Source organism: Anticarsia gemmatalis, chromosome 3, assembly GCF_050436995.1.
Source record: "Anticarsia gemmatalis isolate Benzon Research Colony breed Stoneville strain chromosome 3, ilAntGemm2 primary, whole genome shotgun sequence".
NCBI classification, from domain to species: Eukaryota; Metazoa; Arthropoda; class Insecta; order Lepidoptera; family Erebidae; genus Anticarsia; species Anticarsia gemmatalis.
Window position 1 is genome coordinate 12,045,566 of NC_134747.1, and position 19,987 is coordinate 12,065,552.

Genomic DNA, 19,987 nt, shown 5'->3' on the forward strand with positions numbered 1-19,987 from the left:
TAGAATATACAATTATACACTTATAGCGAAACCTTACAACTACGTTTCACAGCAAGAGCTATATTTAATCGATTGTTCATTTTTACAAAGACGTAGTAGAAAAAATGTAATAAGAAAACACGAGCCTCTCTTATAAATAACTTTGTATCTTTGCAAAGAGTGTTTGCATTGAGTTACTTTAAGTTTTATTTACATATACAGTCATTTACTGGGCACGTTTCCAAACTGGACAACAGCAACTAAGAATTTCTTAGATAAAAACCTAGCATTGCTAGAAACCTCGTAAAATTATACTCAAAAGTAACATACTTCACTAGATTCAATCGAAATTATGAATAAGATTTACTTTCATACATAATGTTAGCTTTATGATGTTACTCAATCACACAAAACCAGCTTAACAAATTTTTATCCTAAATGTAACAAATTATACGACAATTTAATCCCGCAAAATCCTTCCAGGCAGACGAAGATGTCTACAAAAACTTGCTACTAAGACCATAGAATAGTTAATAGTACTAATTGCAAGTAAATCACCAAGTCATGAATCTAAATAAATAGTAATTTAAAGCAGTAATTAGCATAACACATCCTTATTCGTGACTCGGTCAGACATCAACAGATTCACCATACCATATTATCTACTAAGCTTTTAGCAAACCACACAGTTTCGCCTGAACGTAAACTTCCGGGTGTATTAAATACTTAATTTGTACAAACAACCATTATTAATTGATTTCCTATTGTCCAAAACTGCTAAAACGTTAGATAACATATTAGTGACTTTGTGACCGTAGCGAGTGGGAATAAAAGAAAAATCTTCACTACTATTGCCAATATTATTATTAAAAATACGTATGTTTCTAGCACCTACACAAAACTGCTGAAACCATTTGGATAAAATAAGCAGGCTAATGGATTTGCATCCTAGAAAAGGATATAGCAGATTAATAATGTTTTGAAAAACTTCATTCGATCTAAGAACTGTTTCCATACACCTACTTATCTTTTTCTAAATACCGTATAAACACCAAGGCATAGTTAAAATGCTGCAACGGACACAGAAAAATAACAAGGAAACAACAAATAGACAATTAAGAAAACATATTAAATCGTGAACAAGGATTGACTAAATACACTACCGATAAAAGTAGACTACTATAAAAAATGCTCTGAAGCAAAATGCCATAAACATTGCTGTGATATCTGTAGTAAATAACTCCCGATAGGAATATCGCAAGAAATCTATGAATACTAAAATATCCATTGACCTTATCCGTCTAAGGATTTCTATTATCTATTCTCTTAGCTCTTTGTCTGGCTCATGCATTTTACATAGTGTGATCCCAACTGCAAAGGCACCCTTCGGATTGCTACTTTATAATACTTTGATAGCTGTAGTACTTATAGGATAGATGTTGCATTTAGAACAACGCGAAATGCATTCCTCAGACTAGCGATGCGTGGAATAAAAATGTCAGAAAAGCATATTGCATTTAGAATAACGCGCAATGCTATTTTCTCTAGGCACATGATGTGAGGAATAAAAATGACAAAAAAATTTAAATTCTCTTCTATACATTTAAATTACAAATAATGAGTTAGTAATAGTATAACAATAAGTAGTCAAAAGTGCGCAAACTAACTAGATACGTCCTGCAAAACACAATGATTCTGTGATCAAAATCTTAAAGGTTTAGATACACAAACAAAACATTCTTTTCTACTGAAAAAATACAAAATTGAATATACTTTTGCGGAAAAAAACGCCCGTAACCGAATATAATATAAGCCAGATTATATATCAAAAATAGGTGACAAATGAAAAAACAACACCAATTTTTAACATTATCGTCTAAAAGGTTATCAAAACCACTACACCAATATTTCACCTTTACGCGTGAAAGTATCGCTACAACAGCACCCAGTGATGTAGTCACTTGCATAACACAAAAACTTGTACTGCAGTAACAGGTAACAGGTATGTCCCATTGTGATATTATAGGGAAAGTTATGGGCACTAACTACGCGGAGGCTTTACACTGCGCTTTTATGCCTTGTGGGAGACTGGACGTGACTTGGCATACATTTTTAGCTGGCTGTTTTCGGTGTATTTTTATGCTGTGTTTTATGCAGGAAGGAAAGCTAGTCTAATATTCTGCTTCTCTGCATTAAAGCGACGTAGCGTTTACCTTATACTAATTGTTTGAAACTAACAAATATGAATCCTTAAGTTAACCTACTGCACCAGCTGGAAACAAAACAAAAACGTTGCAGAAAATACTCACCATATTTTTACGGTGAATTTTAAAAACGCATTTATTGACGACACTTAATTCTTTAATAAAAAAAGCATGCTTCTAATAAGAAAAACTTAAAAAAAGAGAAGAAAAAATATAAGTAATCAATGAACTAAAAACTCGATTAAACTAACAATTAATTACTTGAAGTCAAAACAGTCAAACCAAAAAGCACCTCACATTATCTTTGTACATCTTCTAATCGGTAACAGCCAACATCACTACACAAGTTTAGTGATAGTAAGACAATATAGTTTATTACTCTTCGAGCTGTGACAACTCATAACACGTTGTGGATGTCGTAAAAGACCATTTAGCTGTAATATTCGGAGGGAAGCAGCTATTACGGATACGTTATGTGTAGCTGCTAATATTGCACTGGTATTTTATAGTTATTTGTTTTTGAGAGTTATCTTAATAAGCCGATATGATTGTGTGCCTTTTGTTAGGGTTGTTATTAGGCATTATAAATTGTATGCGAGCAAAGCCGAGTGTAAGTTAGCTAAAGAGTATAGGCCGAACTATGACTTATCATGCCTGGAGAAATTGGCAATAAAATTAAAATGAATACGACTGAATATCGTTGGTCTCAAATTCACCACAAATAGCAAAGAAGCAAAGTGAAATAATATTTAGACGTTAATGAAATTAGTTATTTTAATGCAATATTTTCATTTGAAATGACATACTACTTATAATTATATTTGGTTAACACTTACGAAATATTATTATTATGTAAAATACACAAAAACTGTGCAAGTATTTTTTGGAGTTACAAAATTTTTCTGTTAACGAAAATATACGAAATACTTGCGTGTGATCACGCTAACATATTTGTAAGTTATTTGTATAAAAGTCACGTTTATTTTCTTTACACACGCTGATTGATACAAACACCAATATTATAATGAAAATGTATACTTTAAAATATACACTTTACGTGCGAAAACCATCTCCGAACCCTCATGTGACAAATTAGTATAAAAAACTTGAATTTAGTTATTCGCATCTCGCTTGGCCATCAAACGAAAAAATATCTGATTTACACACGCAAAGAAAATGTAAATACTAACAGGACTAAAATTAATTAAAATAAATTCCCACTCCATAAAAAAAACTACTAAAGCGAAAAACCCTAACTATTCCTGACATTAAAAGTCTACAAAAGTTCCCACAGGTAATTTGCTACCTTTTGACATTTAAACGCACTAATGAAATGACATCCAATTAACCAAATTATAAAGAACATGTATAAACCCTCGTACACCCTTATATTTAGGGCCGTCGCATAGAAAACTGTCGGGATAATTTGCGTTGATGTTGAAACGAACACTTTTGGTAAATTATGTAGCAAATTAAAGACGAAATTATGGCAATGGGTCCTTATTTCATCCTTATATTAAGACTGGAAGCGACCTTTGGCTTACTTACATATGTACATATACCTGTCAATTATTTCTTAACGAAATCTGTGATTGTTATTTAAAAATATACATTATATTGTTTACTGAGGAATTTAATCTTATTTACTAACTACTCGTAAATAGATTTCCACCCAGAGCAGAAAAGTTCCAAATAAGTTCCTAGGCAGCCCTATCCGCACATAGACTGTATAAATCTAATTTGCGCTTCAAACTAATGAATTGGAACGCTGCCAAACTGGGACACTCAAAGACTGAATAAAATATGGATTAAGCTTTTCAGTAAGTATAATGTCATAGGTTAATTCGAATTTAGAACTGGAATTAAATATTTTTTATTTCAGACAGTATCTGCTGAAAACTATGCATTAGAGTTTGACATTTGAAATATACTACAAAACTAGTTTCTACGACGTCCGCTAGAGGCGGTACAAATTTTTTCAATAGCTAGCCGGTTATCTATAGTGGTAGAGAATCGCGGTACTTGTCAGATCAGACAATGTTGACAAATTCTTTCATGCATGTTCTGACATTATCTGAACTATAAAATACGCCGTCAGACACTCTAGTTGTGAAACTGGTCCTCGGCATCTTTAGGTTATTTTAAATTCTACATTTTATTTTATTTGCAAGTTTTAAGGTTTAGTTTTACACATAATTTTTCTTAACTTGATAGAACAAAAGCATTGAAGAAAATGGCTAGTCAGGCTGGCGTTCCGTACATTCTTGTTCCCAAGGGAAAAAAAACGTCACAAACTTGTACTGTTTTTCGTAACAATCGAGTTTCACAACTATAAAATACCTTTCTTTATAGTTCTTAGGACGTAAACATACATTCTTTTGATGTTAGAAAATATGACCTAAATAAAAATGATACTGATATTTTCTTTTTTCTTTGACGATGTTTTAAAGGCATCGCGAATCGTCCATCTTTATTGCGTGCCTCGTGTTTGTTGTAATGTTTTGGTAATTAACCTCAAACGTCTTTGAAGGAAACCTTTTGTAATATAATGAGACATTTGTACATTTCTGTCAAGGCCATTTAATGTTTTCTTACGTAATGATTTAAGCTTTTTCAAGGTGCTTTTGCTAATTAACAATTTATCGCAGATATTTATATTTGTAATAGCTTTTCCTGCGGTTTCATCCGCGTATTTATTTAATAAAAAAGTAGCGTCTGTCCTTTTCCGGGATATGATCTAATAATATACCCCATTGTATTTAATCGTTTCTGCCATATAAACGAAGAAAGCACAATTAAAAACACACTACCATTTAAAACACACTTCCTTATAAAACCTATTAAAATGTGTTGAGAGGAAGCTGGAATAAACTAAATTTAAGCCGTAGTTAAGATCTTCATAACTAAAGAGGTTTAAGTATCAAACTTCTTTCACAACTTATGATTAAAGTTATCTAAAATTTAAATCCCTAGCTGTCATTTGAGACTCGCTCTATCGTAGAGAACTCGACCTCGTTACCTAAGAAATTAAGTTTAAAATGGAATGACAGTATAAAAACTAGGCCACAGAAGCCTTTTAAGGCCTGTTTGCACAAATGTACATGTTTTAAGGATACAATTTCTTGTGATAATTAGCGTGGACACCTTAATGAGTACTGCCTGTTTCATAGTACGAATGTACGTGTGTTGAAGTAGAAAGCAACCTAGTTTGTAGTATTTACATGGGATATTCTAGTTCCCATAGTGAGGTATTATTACGATTGACGCATTACTGTCCTTTCATTTGATTACCCCATGTTATGATAAAGGTACTTATTTGTAAAACTAGATACTTAGTAGTATGGGTACTTATATTTCCTTTATTGACACTATTTCCTGTCTTTTCGCGTAAATGTTTTAAAACTCAAGTAGGTATTCATTATTAAAATCTGTCCTTTTCGAATAAACTTTATAGGTATAAAGATAAAAAACAAGTAGTAGCTGATAAGTATTATCACTGAAGCTTTAGTACTTTCCTGACATATAAAATATGGTTTTGGGGTTATTTATCGTGATACCGCGTGTCTGCACATATTTCCTAATTTTCTTTGATCAGAATGTTATGTTGTATTAGTTTTACTTAGAACTTTTACATAATACAAATATGCGCTTCAGCTTAACCTATTTCCCCTCATTGACTGTTCAATCTTGTTCAAAAGACACCACAATAATATGGTGCCTTTATTATCATTACAGATCTTCGTTTCTTATATTCTCTAACATCAAAAAGCAAACCATTGGTAATAAAATTCAGCATTTTAACATCCCTCAGAAATTTCTATTAATTGACCATAATTCTTTGTCAAAACACTGTCAAAATTCGAGTGTGTCGCAGTATCCTGTCGTGCAAGTTTTAACAGTCAATCGAGGGAAATAGGTTAGCTGAAGCGCACATTTCCTGACCCGTGTAACGCGACACGCGCTACGGAAAATTGTTTTAAGTTCGTGAAAACCTACGACAATTTTGAAAATTTAATAAAATGATTATGTTGTTTAAGTAATCATTAATTTAAGACTAAAAAGAAGCTTATTTATAAACTTTTTGTGGGTTATGAACACATTCTAACTATCTATATAATATATAATAATCTATTTCTTACAACTATACGGACGCATTTTAGATTTTTAAGGTGAGCTCTATTTCCACGACGTAAGATTAAACTGTCATCATTCTATATCATGACAATATCATGACTTGCGACAGTTAACTACATGATACAGTGTAATTATTACTTTATCTTGACGACGATCAAGGGCTAACTGTTATAAATACATTATTTTATTAAATTTCTAGAAAAAGATACGTATATATAAATTGGGTTGTGGAGGTCCGATAGGAAGTCGCTCGATGTAAGAAACTGGTATTCAGCTGCATCCGGTGAGACTGGAAGACGACTTCAACATAATTGGAAGAAATGCTAGGCTGATGATGATATGCCCTTTTTTATCAATGTTCTCTTCTGTATGACTAGTAACGCACAGGGTTTGGTGGAAAATCGTACCTAGTCACTAAATCTTGTGTAGAAATATATAGCACTAAGTAAAAGTAAACAATACCGATACTTTTGTACACCTTTTTACGTCCTACTGAAGTCTGTAACCTCAGGTCACAATAAGTGCTCGTTCTAAGAGCTTCCATAAATCTTGAGCACGTTTTGTTCAGGCTCAGGCTACACTATCGAGAGTAGGACCTTCTTGTAATGCCTTAGGTCTTTGTTCTTGTAAGACTGTAATGGTACTGAAAAAGTATTTGTACTTCTCATAGCTTTTATTATTTTGCGCTACATTATTGTTAAACGTTGAATTAAGCAAATTTTGATATTATATTTGCTTAAGTTTTCGGTAAAGGTATTTCCGAATTATGAATGGAACTTGAGACCTCCGCGAAACAGTGTCAAACTTCTCTATAAAAAAGCAATGAACTAGGAAAAAGTATTATTTTCTTTTTTCATAATGTGTGATTTACCACCTAAAACTCCTGCATACGTTTGCTTCGCTGCACAGTAACGTGTACCCAAGTGTAAGGTAAAGGGCATCACAATAGGTCTTTACAAATCATAGTGATACAAGGCAGTCAGTCTAGACCCTTCCTTTTTTAAACAACTTCAAAAAAAGGTTAACAATTCGTCTGTAGCACACACAAACACACATACACGCACGCAAACAAACATACAGCCTTACAAAATACTGGTTGAAAAACCTATAATTACTATCGACATAAAAGTAAAAGTGAGGTAATCAAAAGAAAACTCCCTCATCAATGTATCTACTTATTTTCAGTCGTTTGCAAGTACTTTCCCTTTTCATAATACATTCGCGTACAAAAGCGCTACGAGAAAATATATAATTTAGGCAATTATTTTGTCGGTTCTTGTAATTTGCGTATTCGGTGAGTGGGTAGAATTTTCTATAAAAAAATAATTGTAGGTCCAGGTCCAGGTAAATAGTCCCACAACTTAGTACAGAGTCTTGTTAGTAAGAATCGCGGCTAGCGAAGGTATACAAAATTCATAATTTAGAACATTAGTGAGTTCTAGGCTTATGCAGGTGTCGGTGGCCTGTTTGCTACAGCTAGTTTATTTCTTCAATTACAAATTCTTAATAATACTCTAAATAAATTGTGCATTACCAAGCTCTTTACTAAGTTTTCGGCCTATAGTATGAACCTTATAATTCAAGCCTACGTGTTTAATTTATTTTTTTATTAAAACGTGTCTCTATTAATATCACATTACATAGAATTTTTTGTTCAACTTTTTTATGTATTTTCAATTTCATGCCGTTTAATCGTGAAGCTCTACAAAACGCGGCTTTTTTTTATCAAAGCTTGACATTTAAGTCTCCTTTAGTGCTCGATGTTGTATAAAATTGCTAGATCTAATATAAAATTCCTTGGACTGAGGGCTTCAAGTCCTTGCCTTTGACCTTTGGAAGGTAGTTTTTATAGCCTGCTGAATATATTTATGAACGTGGGTATAATTTAAAAATATAAAACTAGGATAGGATAGTTCTAAATAATATTAAGTTACGCTCGAGTGCTTTGCTGGAGTAGAAATAACAGAAAGGTTATTGGTTAAATTTGCTTGTGACGTGAGATAAATCTGTTCTCGACAACAAAATATTTTAAGAAGATATTTTCTAACATGTACGTTTTATAACATACTAGCTGACCCGCGCAACTTCGCTTGCTTCACATCTATACTAATATAATAAAGCTGAAGAGTTTGTTTGTTTGTTTATTTGTTTGTTTGAACGCGCTAATCTAAGGAACTTCAGGTCCGATTTGAAAAATTCTTTCACTGTTAGATAGCCCATTTATCGAGGAAGGCTATAGGCTATATATCATCACGCTATGACCAATAGGAGCAGAGTACCAATAGAAAATATTACAAAAACGGGGAAAATTTTGACCCATTCTCTCTTATGTGACGCAAGCGAAGTTGCGCGGGTCGGCTATTAAGGGATAATTTTCCCCGTTTTTGAAACATTTTTTACTGCTGCTTTGCTCGTATTGGTCATAGCGTGATGTTATATAGCCTATAGCCTTCCTCGATAAATGGACTATCTAACTCTGAAAGATTTTTTCAAATCGGACCAGTTGTTCCTGAGATCAGCGCATTCAAACAAACAAACTCTTCAGCTTTATAATATGAGTATAGATGATTGTAAAAAAAATCTTGAATGTAGTTTGTTAGATTTCTGTATTTGTCTCTAAAATAAAAATGGCATGTTATTATTTAAAAAAAGTGTTTGTAAATCTATACATATAATAAAATTATAACAACCTCATGTCTGCACATTATAGATATTAAAGAATAACTAAAATGGGGGATCTTCATACAACCAATAGAAGCCAAAAATATGATTAATTTTTTTTTTGTCTGTCTGTTTGTTGTTTGCTGTTCACGCAAAAGCAACTGGACGGATTTAGATGAAACTTTTTTTGTTATATATCTATTAGTCTTCGCTAACATAATATAGTCTATTTTTTTTTGGAAATTCGCTCTTTAGGGGAGTAGAAAGAGGGGGTAAGTTTGTATGAAACTCCGTCAGTTTTGGAGCTAATTCGATTAAAATTAATATTTGGCTATATAATTGACCATAAGTATAAGTTTCATGTAAGAAACACTGTTTTAATAATAATAAATAAATAAATAAATAATAATATAGTTACAAATTAAGAATGACGCAATAAATATTTTTGGAAATTCTGCCTTGTCGGGGGTGAAAAAGTTTCTATGAAACTACGTCGGTTTTGAAGCTAAATCTATAAAAATTAAAGTTGTTTAGCAAGCAAGTGGTCATGAACATTCATTGGTAACTTTGAAAAGGTTTATAATTTTTTTTTTAGAGTTTATAGAGCCGTTTTTTAGTTCTTTAGGCCTAATTCTGATATAGAGCCACCAGCCACAGCTACCAGGAGATCATGACTAATTGGTGTTGTTATTTCCATATTCTGTTCTTCTAGCATGTTCAAACACGGTCGAGCGGGACAAAAAGTATCCAATGTCTATCTCCTGGCTCTAAGCTACCTCCCTACCAATTTTCTGCCAAATCTGTTCTGCCGTTGTTGAGTTATAAGTGGTGTAACTAACACGACTTTCTTTTATATATATAGATTATATTTTTTTTAACATGTTTACATTAGAAAAATAAAAGTTCCTTTCTGTTTTAATAATTTTCTGAATAAAAGTTTTATGACAGTTAAGAATTTTGCTTGTCTTTATCAATATTGAACAACAGCGCAAAAAAGGTCAAAAGCAATTACTTCAGAATTTTGGCAAAGTTGTTTGTTGTTCAAACAATTTATCTTAGAGCAAGTATCAAGAATAGTTATAAGTTAATCTAGATAGAACAGATTGGCGTGTGGCGTCGTGCCAAGCTGCGGTACCATCGCGTGTCGCGGCCTGTTTTGATACTTGCTTATAGATTTATAGGAGGCTTTCAAACACACCAAACGTATACCATATTTTTGGGTGATATTTAGAAATTCTGTGACTTATTAGATAAATTGGAATATGTTTTTGTTCTGTATGCTTATTTATTTCACATCATGTTTCAATTTTGATGAAGAAAAAAACGTATGTAAAGATCCTAGGTAATTTATTCTCTTTGTAAAAACGGTCGAAATCATAAAAGAGGTCCAGTTTTACCTACTCATAAAAATGAAACGTTAAAAGGTTATAAAAAACCTTTTCAATTTCAACAAAAGCACCTTTATAAATCAGTGTAGATTTAAATTGTACCTGAATAATTCATACACAAGCAACAAATAGCTTTTGATCTCTTTCAGGGATGCTAAACACGGGCTAGAATATTATAGTATCAGTATTTACATAACATAAATCTACTGGCCGGTCGAGGCGTAGGTGGGCTTCTCTCAGGGGAGATTTAAACCACGTAGCTTGACAGATTTACGGACGCAGGTGAAAAACTATACAAAGGGGTCGTCTATTCTCGAGACAATATGTGTGGGTATTGTTTATTAAATTATATGATGCGGGCAAAGGTATAGTAAATAATTTTTAGTAGAATCTAGTATGAACTATCTAACAACTCATTTATTTTCCCAACATGAGCAGAAGGTCGCCAAAAATCAACATGATAGAATTAAAAAAACTCGGCATCACACGATAAACCATTAATTTTGGACCACCTACTAGACTATTTCATTTCATTTTGTATACGCCATCCATCGATATTAATTTTCCTCTCGACAGTACACCCTAAACAACTTTCACTGCATTTGATCGACATATGACACCCAACATACAGGTAGGTACAGTCGTGTGAGAAAGTGCAATTACCTCGAGATTGTCAAAGTCGACTTTGATGAGGCGGCGTTGGGGCTGCGCGTGTGGTGTGACGTCACCACCGCGGCGAGCGTCGCCTCCGCCTGGACCGCTGCCCGCACCGCTTGTAGCTGTAACAAGGAAACTTTATATTAGAACAATGGCAAAAGTAAGCAAGCCGAAGATAGAACTGAAAATATCATGCCAAAAGATACGCTTGAATGGTAGAAGAAGAATACGTCTTGCCGATTTTAAAATTTCGGAGTATGGGTAGTTAGGAAAAGGAATAGTGGTGTAATAAAGGACTTTTTCCAAAAGATCGCTATTGCTACTACCAAAAGTTCGTTGTCATTATATTGTTAGCATTACTGACATTTTCTTTCAGTAAACATTGCCCAAACTGTGGCCAATAAGAGGCTACAAATCTATTTGCCCCAATATCGTTCGATCACGTTCCAGGTCAGATCTTCAGAGAAACCTGACTGTATATACCGTTGCCCGATAACTACGTTAGCCTCCTAATTCGATCGGAAAGCCTAACTAGAGATAGGATATTCGAACGTCGATCTAGGTTGATTGATAGAAACCAATTAACTTGTCGAGAACATTAACCCTGGTTGGATGGACAGAAGCTTTGAATTAGGAAAAAGAAGAAATCGAAGCCACAGATTTGTAATTCGAATTTTGTATCTTTTTTTATTCGCTCGTCTTATTGACATATGCCATTTAAATAACAGCATTATTCGTTAGGATTGCTACCCACAGTACCCACGTATAGTGCCGAACCGAATATGTGTGTAGCAAGCTTTATTTAAGTTTGGATAAAATGTGCTTACTTCTTTTAGAGCACAATGATTGCTTTGAAACAAGCAATGACATGAACACTATAAATATTAGAAACATCCAATCACAAGGAACTAAAAATGTATATCAGTAAAAGCTAAAGGCCTACATTACATAGCATGTAATCTATCTAAAGTCAGAGACTGTGAACAATTTTCAACCTTTTTTATTAATAATTGTGACCTTGGAAACCCCGAGAGAACAAGGTCACCGTGTCAGAGGCCAGCTGAAAAAGTAGACAGATGGATGAACGGGCGAATGGTCATTTTTAAACCGTCGACGAAAAAAGGTAGGTAACATGTAACTAGAGATTGATTACTGAAAACGGTTGCTAACGTGTAATATGTAAATGTAATTGGACGTAGAAAATAGTGTGATGGTTTTGTCACATAGTTTAGTTAGCGTACAAATTAACAAGTAACATAAAAGTAAAATGTTAATAGATGTTCTACGTATTTCAAGTTACTGAGAACTCCGCAAAAATAAAAGTAGTGGTATATTTAATCTAAATAAATTATACTTAATCAAAACCGTTTTATAAAAACAGTTTAAGACTTGTTATTACTTATTTCTCGTGAAAATATTTTATTACAGAAAATTACATTACGTCTAGTTTTAAAAGAGAAACGGTAAAGATCGTAATAAAATCTAGTTTTATAAAATAACTAGCTGACCCGCGCAACTTCGCTTGCGTCACATAAGAGAGAATGGGTCAAATTTTTCCCCGTTATTGTAACATTTTTTACTGCTGCTCTGCTCCTATTGGTCGTAGCGTGATGATATATAGCCTATAGCCTTCCTCGATAAATGGGCTATCTAACATTGAAAGAATTTTTCAAATCGGACCAGTAGTTCCTGAGATTAGCGCGTTCAAACAAACAAACAAACAAACAAACAAACAAACAAACAAACAAACTCTTCAGCTTTATAATATTAGTTTTATAAAATAAATAGAACGTCTTTTTACCTTATAGATTCTAACAATAAAGTATTATGACAGCAAAATTCCGAGTTTGTAGCAAAGCTTCTTATAAAATGCAAAGGTATTTTTCCACGAACATCACAAGAAAATCTTTAGTCTTCGGATACTTTTTTCTGGGAAGAACCTAAGGAGGTTGCAACTGGCAAAAGCATGGCCTACAAACCGCCATTAGTAAAATGATGACATTAAGGTGCATTCTGTCTGCACTCTACCTTTTAAAGTTCGGTAGAGAATCTACTTTAGTCGTGGTTTTAGGTGACGCAATTTGTTTCAGGGCAAACAAACAAACATCAGCATTTTGCTGTCGTGGTGTTAAACGTTTGGAGAATCTTTTTTGTTAAACGTTAATATGAGACATACTAAAGTACCCATCTATACTATGAAAATACTCTACTACTATGAAACTACCTCTAAATTATACTATGAATATATTAAACCTGTCGTCAAGTTGGGACGATAATATTTAATGTTATATAGAAACTTTATTCTTGAAAAAGAGTCGAAAATGTTGTGTATAATAATTCAGTCTACAAAGTAAAAGATAAAACAAGTTCTTAAACGAAAAATCATTCCCGAAATTTGAAGTAAACCGTATAACCCCAAAAAAGCTATGATAGGTTGTTGAAATAACACATTTATAAGAAGGCAAACAATTTGCCAAGATTTCGTCGGTATCACCTTTAATCTCGAGGGATCTGAATGTAATTTCGACAGCTTAGTGGCGGCCTAGCTATCCAGATTTCTACATAACTTCAATTTACTCAAAATCTATTTGGTTAAAGACTAGATAGCTAAGTATAAGGTATTAAAATACTTTTTTGGGTGCTATCGAAATCGATTGGTCGACAGTGCCGTTGATGATCTGCAATTAACGATTATTGCTTGCTGTCTCAAAAATCACCAACCGATGTGGATTCTACCGCCAACTAGTTCTACCGATTGACAATCAATCGAATAATGCTTTAGCACCTTTAATTCCTTATCTTGCGTGTGTGTGACAATAAGATTTGTTTGCTTGCACTGCGTTTGCTGCACGTTTTTATTGCAATAAAACTACGTTTTTTAAAAACATTGCGTGTACAGCGCTTATAAGAATAAGTTTTACTTGTTTACAATAAAAGTATAGACTGAAATAAACTTTCAAGCGGTTACAAGACAGTATATACAATTTGTATTTCTTCCCTACAATATAATAATTTTCTTTTAGCCGTGACTCGACAGAATTCGTATACAATAACACAGTTACGTTATAAATGTGACGCTTCCAGTCTCGGAGTGTTATTTGATACACGGATCGTGCTATTGATCGGGATAATTTTATTTGCAACGAAAATTCGTTAATTTTTTATACAGGGTGTCCCATAACTCAACGATAATCCGAGACCGGATGAAAGGCCAAGTCATACCGGTTCTAGGAAAAATCTTTTCAAAAAAGTTAAAATTCCACACCCTTGGTCGCATTTTCAAGTCCTGTGATCACCAATGTCACAATTTCGCTGTGCTTTTTTGAATTTCGTGATCTTCATTAAATATGCTATTAATCGTAAAACAAATTAATGCACAAAACATTGTTAATTTAATAAAAAAGTTAAGTTTTAGTTAGTCATCGTTCACAAAAATATCGTTAGTTAACTTTGACGCTTCATATTGAAAAAAAAAAGTACTACACTACCCTTGGCAAGTTATTTCAAAAGTTGGCGCATTTCATCAAGATTTCAAAATGGTGCAACACTTGTCACTTTTCTTGCCATTAAAAATGTTATTTTTATTTGAACGACGAGTATCCTCGAAAATGGGTCGAACGCAGTCGTACAATTGTATGGCCTCCTCGTTCTCCCGATCTTAATCCAGTAGATATTTTTTACTGGGAATGTATAAAATAAAAAGTCTATTCAAAATCAATACAAAATCTATCAGAACTTCGCCAGAAAATTGACACAGCGTCAGAAGAAATAAATGCAAGGAATTTTGCTTGACTGGTGCAAAGATCTTTTGTACGCAGTTGCAGAGCCTGTATTCGTGCCAGAGGAAAGCAATTATTTTTAGTAAAGATGTAATTGAGTCAGTCCATAACCAATATTTAATGTAATAAACATAATAGGTAATGATAATAAAAAAAAAAGAATGAACGAACCATCGTTCTTTTTAAATTATTCTCCTTAAAATAAAGTAATTCCGAATTGTTTTCCTCTGGCACGAATACAGGCTCTGCAACGCCTTACAAAAGACCTTTGCACCAGTCAAGCAAAATTCCTTGCATTTATTACCTCTGACGCTGTGTCAATTTTCTGGCGAAGTTCTGATAGATTTTGTATTGATTTCGAATAGACTTTTTCTTTTACGCATTCCCAGTAAAAAATATCTACTGGATTTAGATCGCGGGAACGAGGACGCCATACAATTGTACCACTGCGTTCGTCCATTTTCGAGTATACTCGTCGTTCAAATAAAAATAACATTTTTAATGGCAAGAAAAGTGACAAGTGTTGCACAGTTTTGAAATCTTGATTAAATGCGCCAACTTTTGAAATAACTTGCCAAGGGTAGTGTAGTACTTTTTTTTTCAATATGAAGCGTCAAAGTTAACTAACGATATTTTTGTGAACCATGACTCACTAAAACTTAACTTTTTTTAATAAATTAACAATGATTTGTGCATTAATTTGTTTTACGATTAATAGCATATTTAATGAAGATCACGAAATTCAAAAAAACACAGCGAAATTGTGACATTGGTGATCACAGGACTTGAAAATGCGACCAAGGGTGTGAAATTTCAACTTTTTTGAAAAGTGTCTATTATTGCTGAACTAAGTGATATGGATTTTTTTTTTTATTTTTCCTAGAACCGGTATGACTTGGCCTTTCATCCTGTCACGGATTATCGTTGAGTTTTGGGACACCCTGTATAAAGAAGTGTCGCGGGAAGGAGTGACGCGTATTTTTGAGACGAAGGCGGGGGATTTGTGCAATCATGTTGCTTTTCGTGAATAATGTGAGCTTAATTACTTGCTGTTCTCTATGTTACATTATTTTCTATTAACGTGTCCTCCTTTAATCAGGGTCTTGCTGAGAAGTGAAACAGTAATTGGTTAATTTTATTTTTGTCTGGTTAGAGGAAATCTTGCATTTCTGAGAATTTCTTGAATTGATTTCAGGAGTGCAACCAACCCGCCATTAGCGATTCTGTCCCGCAATGAGAGGATAGAAAGGATGCAATTACTAGTTTAAAGTAAATAATTATTGTAAGTAAGTATATAAATCTTACTCGAGACAATAATTTAACTAATTTATACCACTATCAGTACTCTATAATCACGACATTTTGTATATCGCTCCAGAAACATGTTGATTGCGTAACTTAACCCAGTTATAACGTAACGACCCTTTATCGTTGAAAAACGCTTCATAACCGGTAGAAAACCGAGATATGGAGTTAATGGCTCAACATTATACCTTGTAAGTTCACTTGTACTATATTGTTCGTTAACGTGTTAATATTGCAAATAAAATGCTGAACCGACTTTTTAAAACTGTTTACTAATTGTACGTATTTTATTACTACCACTACATTCTTTTTTAAATTAAATTTTAGTCGCAGGGTTTAAAACATATGAGAAAACAGATACAAAGTACAATCAGACCTGAAACAACGTTTTTGACGACTTCGACTACTACGTCATGCCGTCAGGACTGGTCGACTAGTACACTACTATTTATTTATTATTTTAAAGGGTAAGAGACGTCACGAGCTTATATAGTACGTGAATACACAAGGATAGCTTGTCTTAGTTCTGATCTTTGCCAAAAATATTGAAAAGAATAGATTGCAGCGATATCAAGAAACAGAGAAGTATTGAAAACTTTCTGTATTTGACTTATCGAAGCCTGGCTTTTGTCCAAAATAACGTAAATCAAGACTGACGTAATTCGGTCAGAGATACCTAGAAATAAAGCAAAACTATCTACATTTTGGCGAAATTCAAACAAAGATTTATAACAAAAGTTTTATCTATAATTCTCTAAAGGGTTAAATAGAAGCAAATTATTAATTTATGTTTGAATATCCCGTATGCGTATTTTATTCAGCATACAAATTATAAGAACAGATTGGTATACTGACTGTGGGTTTATGCAAAATTTCTGAAGTAATTTGAGTAAAGCTGTAAGAAATCATTAGGCTTTTCACGCTTTTTTTAACTTTAATTATAATACCTACATTAGATTTTTCAGTGGTTTTTTTACAGCGACGTTTCATTAGTTTGTCCTATGTAACGGCTACCTTTTACCAATATTAGGCTATGTTGCCACGGCCAAATTCCACCAAGATTTATTTCCCGAACAATATTCTTACTTTACGAGCCGTTGGCGTTTAAGGGTTGCATTACGCGTAGCTGTCAAACAGCTGCGATTTATACTTGCGTGTTTTACTATATAAAAGTTAACCGTGTGAACGCTGTGTGCCTTGTAACCGTTGTTATAAACGGGACAATAAAAGCGGGTATGAAACAAAATTAAAAGTTTTCATTGTTCTTCTTGAGAAAATGGATGTGGTTTATTTGATTCAGTTTATTCAGCGCTTGTTTTTGTTTGTTTCTGTGTCTGTTGTAAGAGAAGTAGAATTTGTCGTGAAAGATTTATACAGGTTGTAGTAACAACTAACTTTATGAACCAGACAGGCTTCAAAGGCAAGCTTAGTTACTTATAACCGGCAGTTATGTATGACGGGATGTATGGATCAGAATTAAAAAGATTGTAGCATGATGATAAAAGGTGCGATCTAATGTATATGTATGAAAATTGTTTTAAATAACAGTAATTTATCACTCTCACATCGTCTTATAAATTATGAAGACAAGTATTTTATTAATTAATTGAATTACACACCTCAAAGTATCAATAAACTTCAATGAGACAAGTGTAAATATACCCACCGCAATCACCACAGCTTAACGCCCCGATCGAGCACACACAAACACACACCTGCGTAACCACACACGCACACAACCACAAACAAACATAATTACTTCTCACGGAACATCACTACAAACAAACACGTTATAACCGTATCGCAATAACGTATAACGTAACGTTTAACTATAAAATAACGACGTTATAAAATTCGTTTCTGCTATTTTCGTTACTGGATACTTGCTTCATTGAATCGTTTCGTCAGCAATCGCGCAATGTGGTATGTAAATTGCTGAGCAGAATATGGTAATAAAATAAAAAGTATTGGTTATCGATACTGCAATATTGTAAGCGTATGCAAGTGTTGCAGATTTTAGTTTTTATTGCTGCTTCTTGCAGACTCGTTTTTAGATTTATTACGTTGCTTTTTCAGTTTGATGTCTAGATCTAGATCTAAAAAATGATTAGATTTGCAAAGAAATCATGCATAAAAGTATATTAGAAGTAAACCCTTCCTTTTTTTAAATGGCCGTTAGGTAGCACTAAAAGCTAATTTACAAAACTTTTATTTTGTATAACATTTATACATATTGACATAAAATCACACCTAAGCCTCCTTCCTATAAGAGTAGGAAGAGACCAAAGAACGCTTGCTACGATCAATAGAAATTATTGCTTCATCCACATCCATACAACTTGTCACTGCTTTACGATACTTAAATAAATTTATTAAACATTATCTTCGAGGACAACAAACAACAGCATCACTAACAATAACCTAATTCTACTCACTTCAATCACCACAACTTGTACTATCAATTCGTAATAAATATTCAAACATCAGCTAGTTACGCGCCAATGCAGCACTAACGATGTGTAACCACTTTGTTTGAACTGAACGCCCAATTACAGATGTGTGTAACAATTTAGACGTTTACTTTCACTACAATATTATACCGTTGAATGAACAAATAGGACACAATGGCATATTTGTATATCTCAAAGAAATATCGAAGCTATTTGATTAAAAGTTGGGAAGAATTAAGTAATTGTAGTTCAATTTCAAGTAAAATATTTGTTATTTTAATTGCTTTAGATGTTTGTAGCTTGTTTTCACACATGGTTCATTTCATTCTATGTACGGAAAAACCTAATTTTCCCCGTGTTAACATACAACTATTTCGTAGTGCCTTTCGCATATTTCTTCCTGTTAACGGAGCATTTTTTTCTTCATCCATACGTTACCATTTTGGCTTAACATTGAAAATTCTTTCAGAACTCATAATTATCATTAGTTTCTGTATATTGCAGATTCAAATGGTACTAAAAGACTTGCGAAATAATATCACAAAAGAAAATAAACACTTCTATGTCAAACTAAGTCTTAATAAGTTCCAGTACATTAACCTCAAGATCGAACGAGAAGAAAACCAAATAAGCAATCGCAGAAGGTAGTTTTCTCGTATGCTCAATTGCTCGAGGGAATCCAATACTAGTAGCACAACGCTATCCGTCTTATTACTTATTGATTTTCACTCGATCCGTTTCCTAAGTTTATAAGGCGACGTGTTAGGTGTTGACACTGGCTGTAAATACAATTCTATTACGTTAAAAAATAAAAAGAAAATTCATCTGACAATTAAAAACAAATGAAAAGTTTTTTAAACCAAATGGAATAAGAAAAGCTTTTACGAGGAAACAAACATTAAAACGATTTAAAAGTGTCAAACCTTTTTAAAACTGGTGATTTTTTTTTTACTTTCCCGGTCTTTCGAACGTTCTATAATATTTATCATTCCGTAGATATTAAATAAGAGTAAAGTCTTGGTATTGAGTGTTACTTGTTCGACATTTCGATGGTTTTGTCGTAACATGCAAACTACGTTTCGTGTTTGATGTTTCACGCAATACGTATAGCATGAATGGAATATATGGGGAGCAAAGTGGCTTGCCATAGAAAATTGGTCAAAGATTTCCATACGCCTCTCTACACGATTCTAGTCAACACGCACATTTATTTCTTATTTAATACATATTATTTTGTTATAACACAGTAAAAAAGACCCCTTCTAAAAAAATATTAAACAAAAATACGTCATCATTATAATTTAACGAAATTTCTTAAAAATATTTTCTTCAATCCAGTATAACAATAATCGATTTATCACCCGAATTTATTATGCGCATCTTGACCTCACAACCTTTAAAAAATACATAAAAAGAAAATTCCTAATCGT

The 19,987-nt window shown here is 33.2% G+C and overlaps 1 protein-coding gene across 5 annotated transcripts in view; it reads right to left on the minus strand.

Moving 5' to 3' along the window:
• spir (spire type actin nucleation factor) overlaps positions 1 to 19,987 on the minus strand; it is a 224,094-nt gene that overhangs the window by 13,034 nt on the left and 191,073 nt on the right. For all 5 annotated transcript variants that reach the window (XM_076136634.1, XM_076136631.1, XM_076136633.1 and 2 more), the window contains one exon: positions 11,030 to 11,145. In XM_076136634.1, coding sequence (XP_075992749.1) covers positions 11,030 to 11,145 — 116 coding nt within the window. The remainder of the gene's footprint in view (positions 1 to 11,029; positions 11,146 to 19,987) is intronic.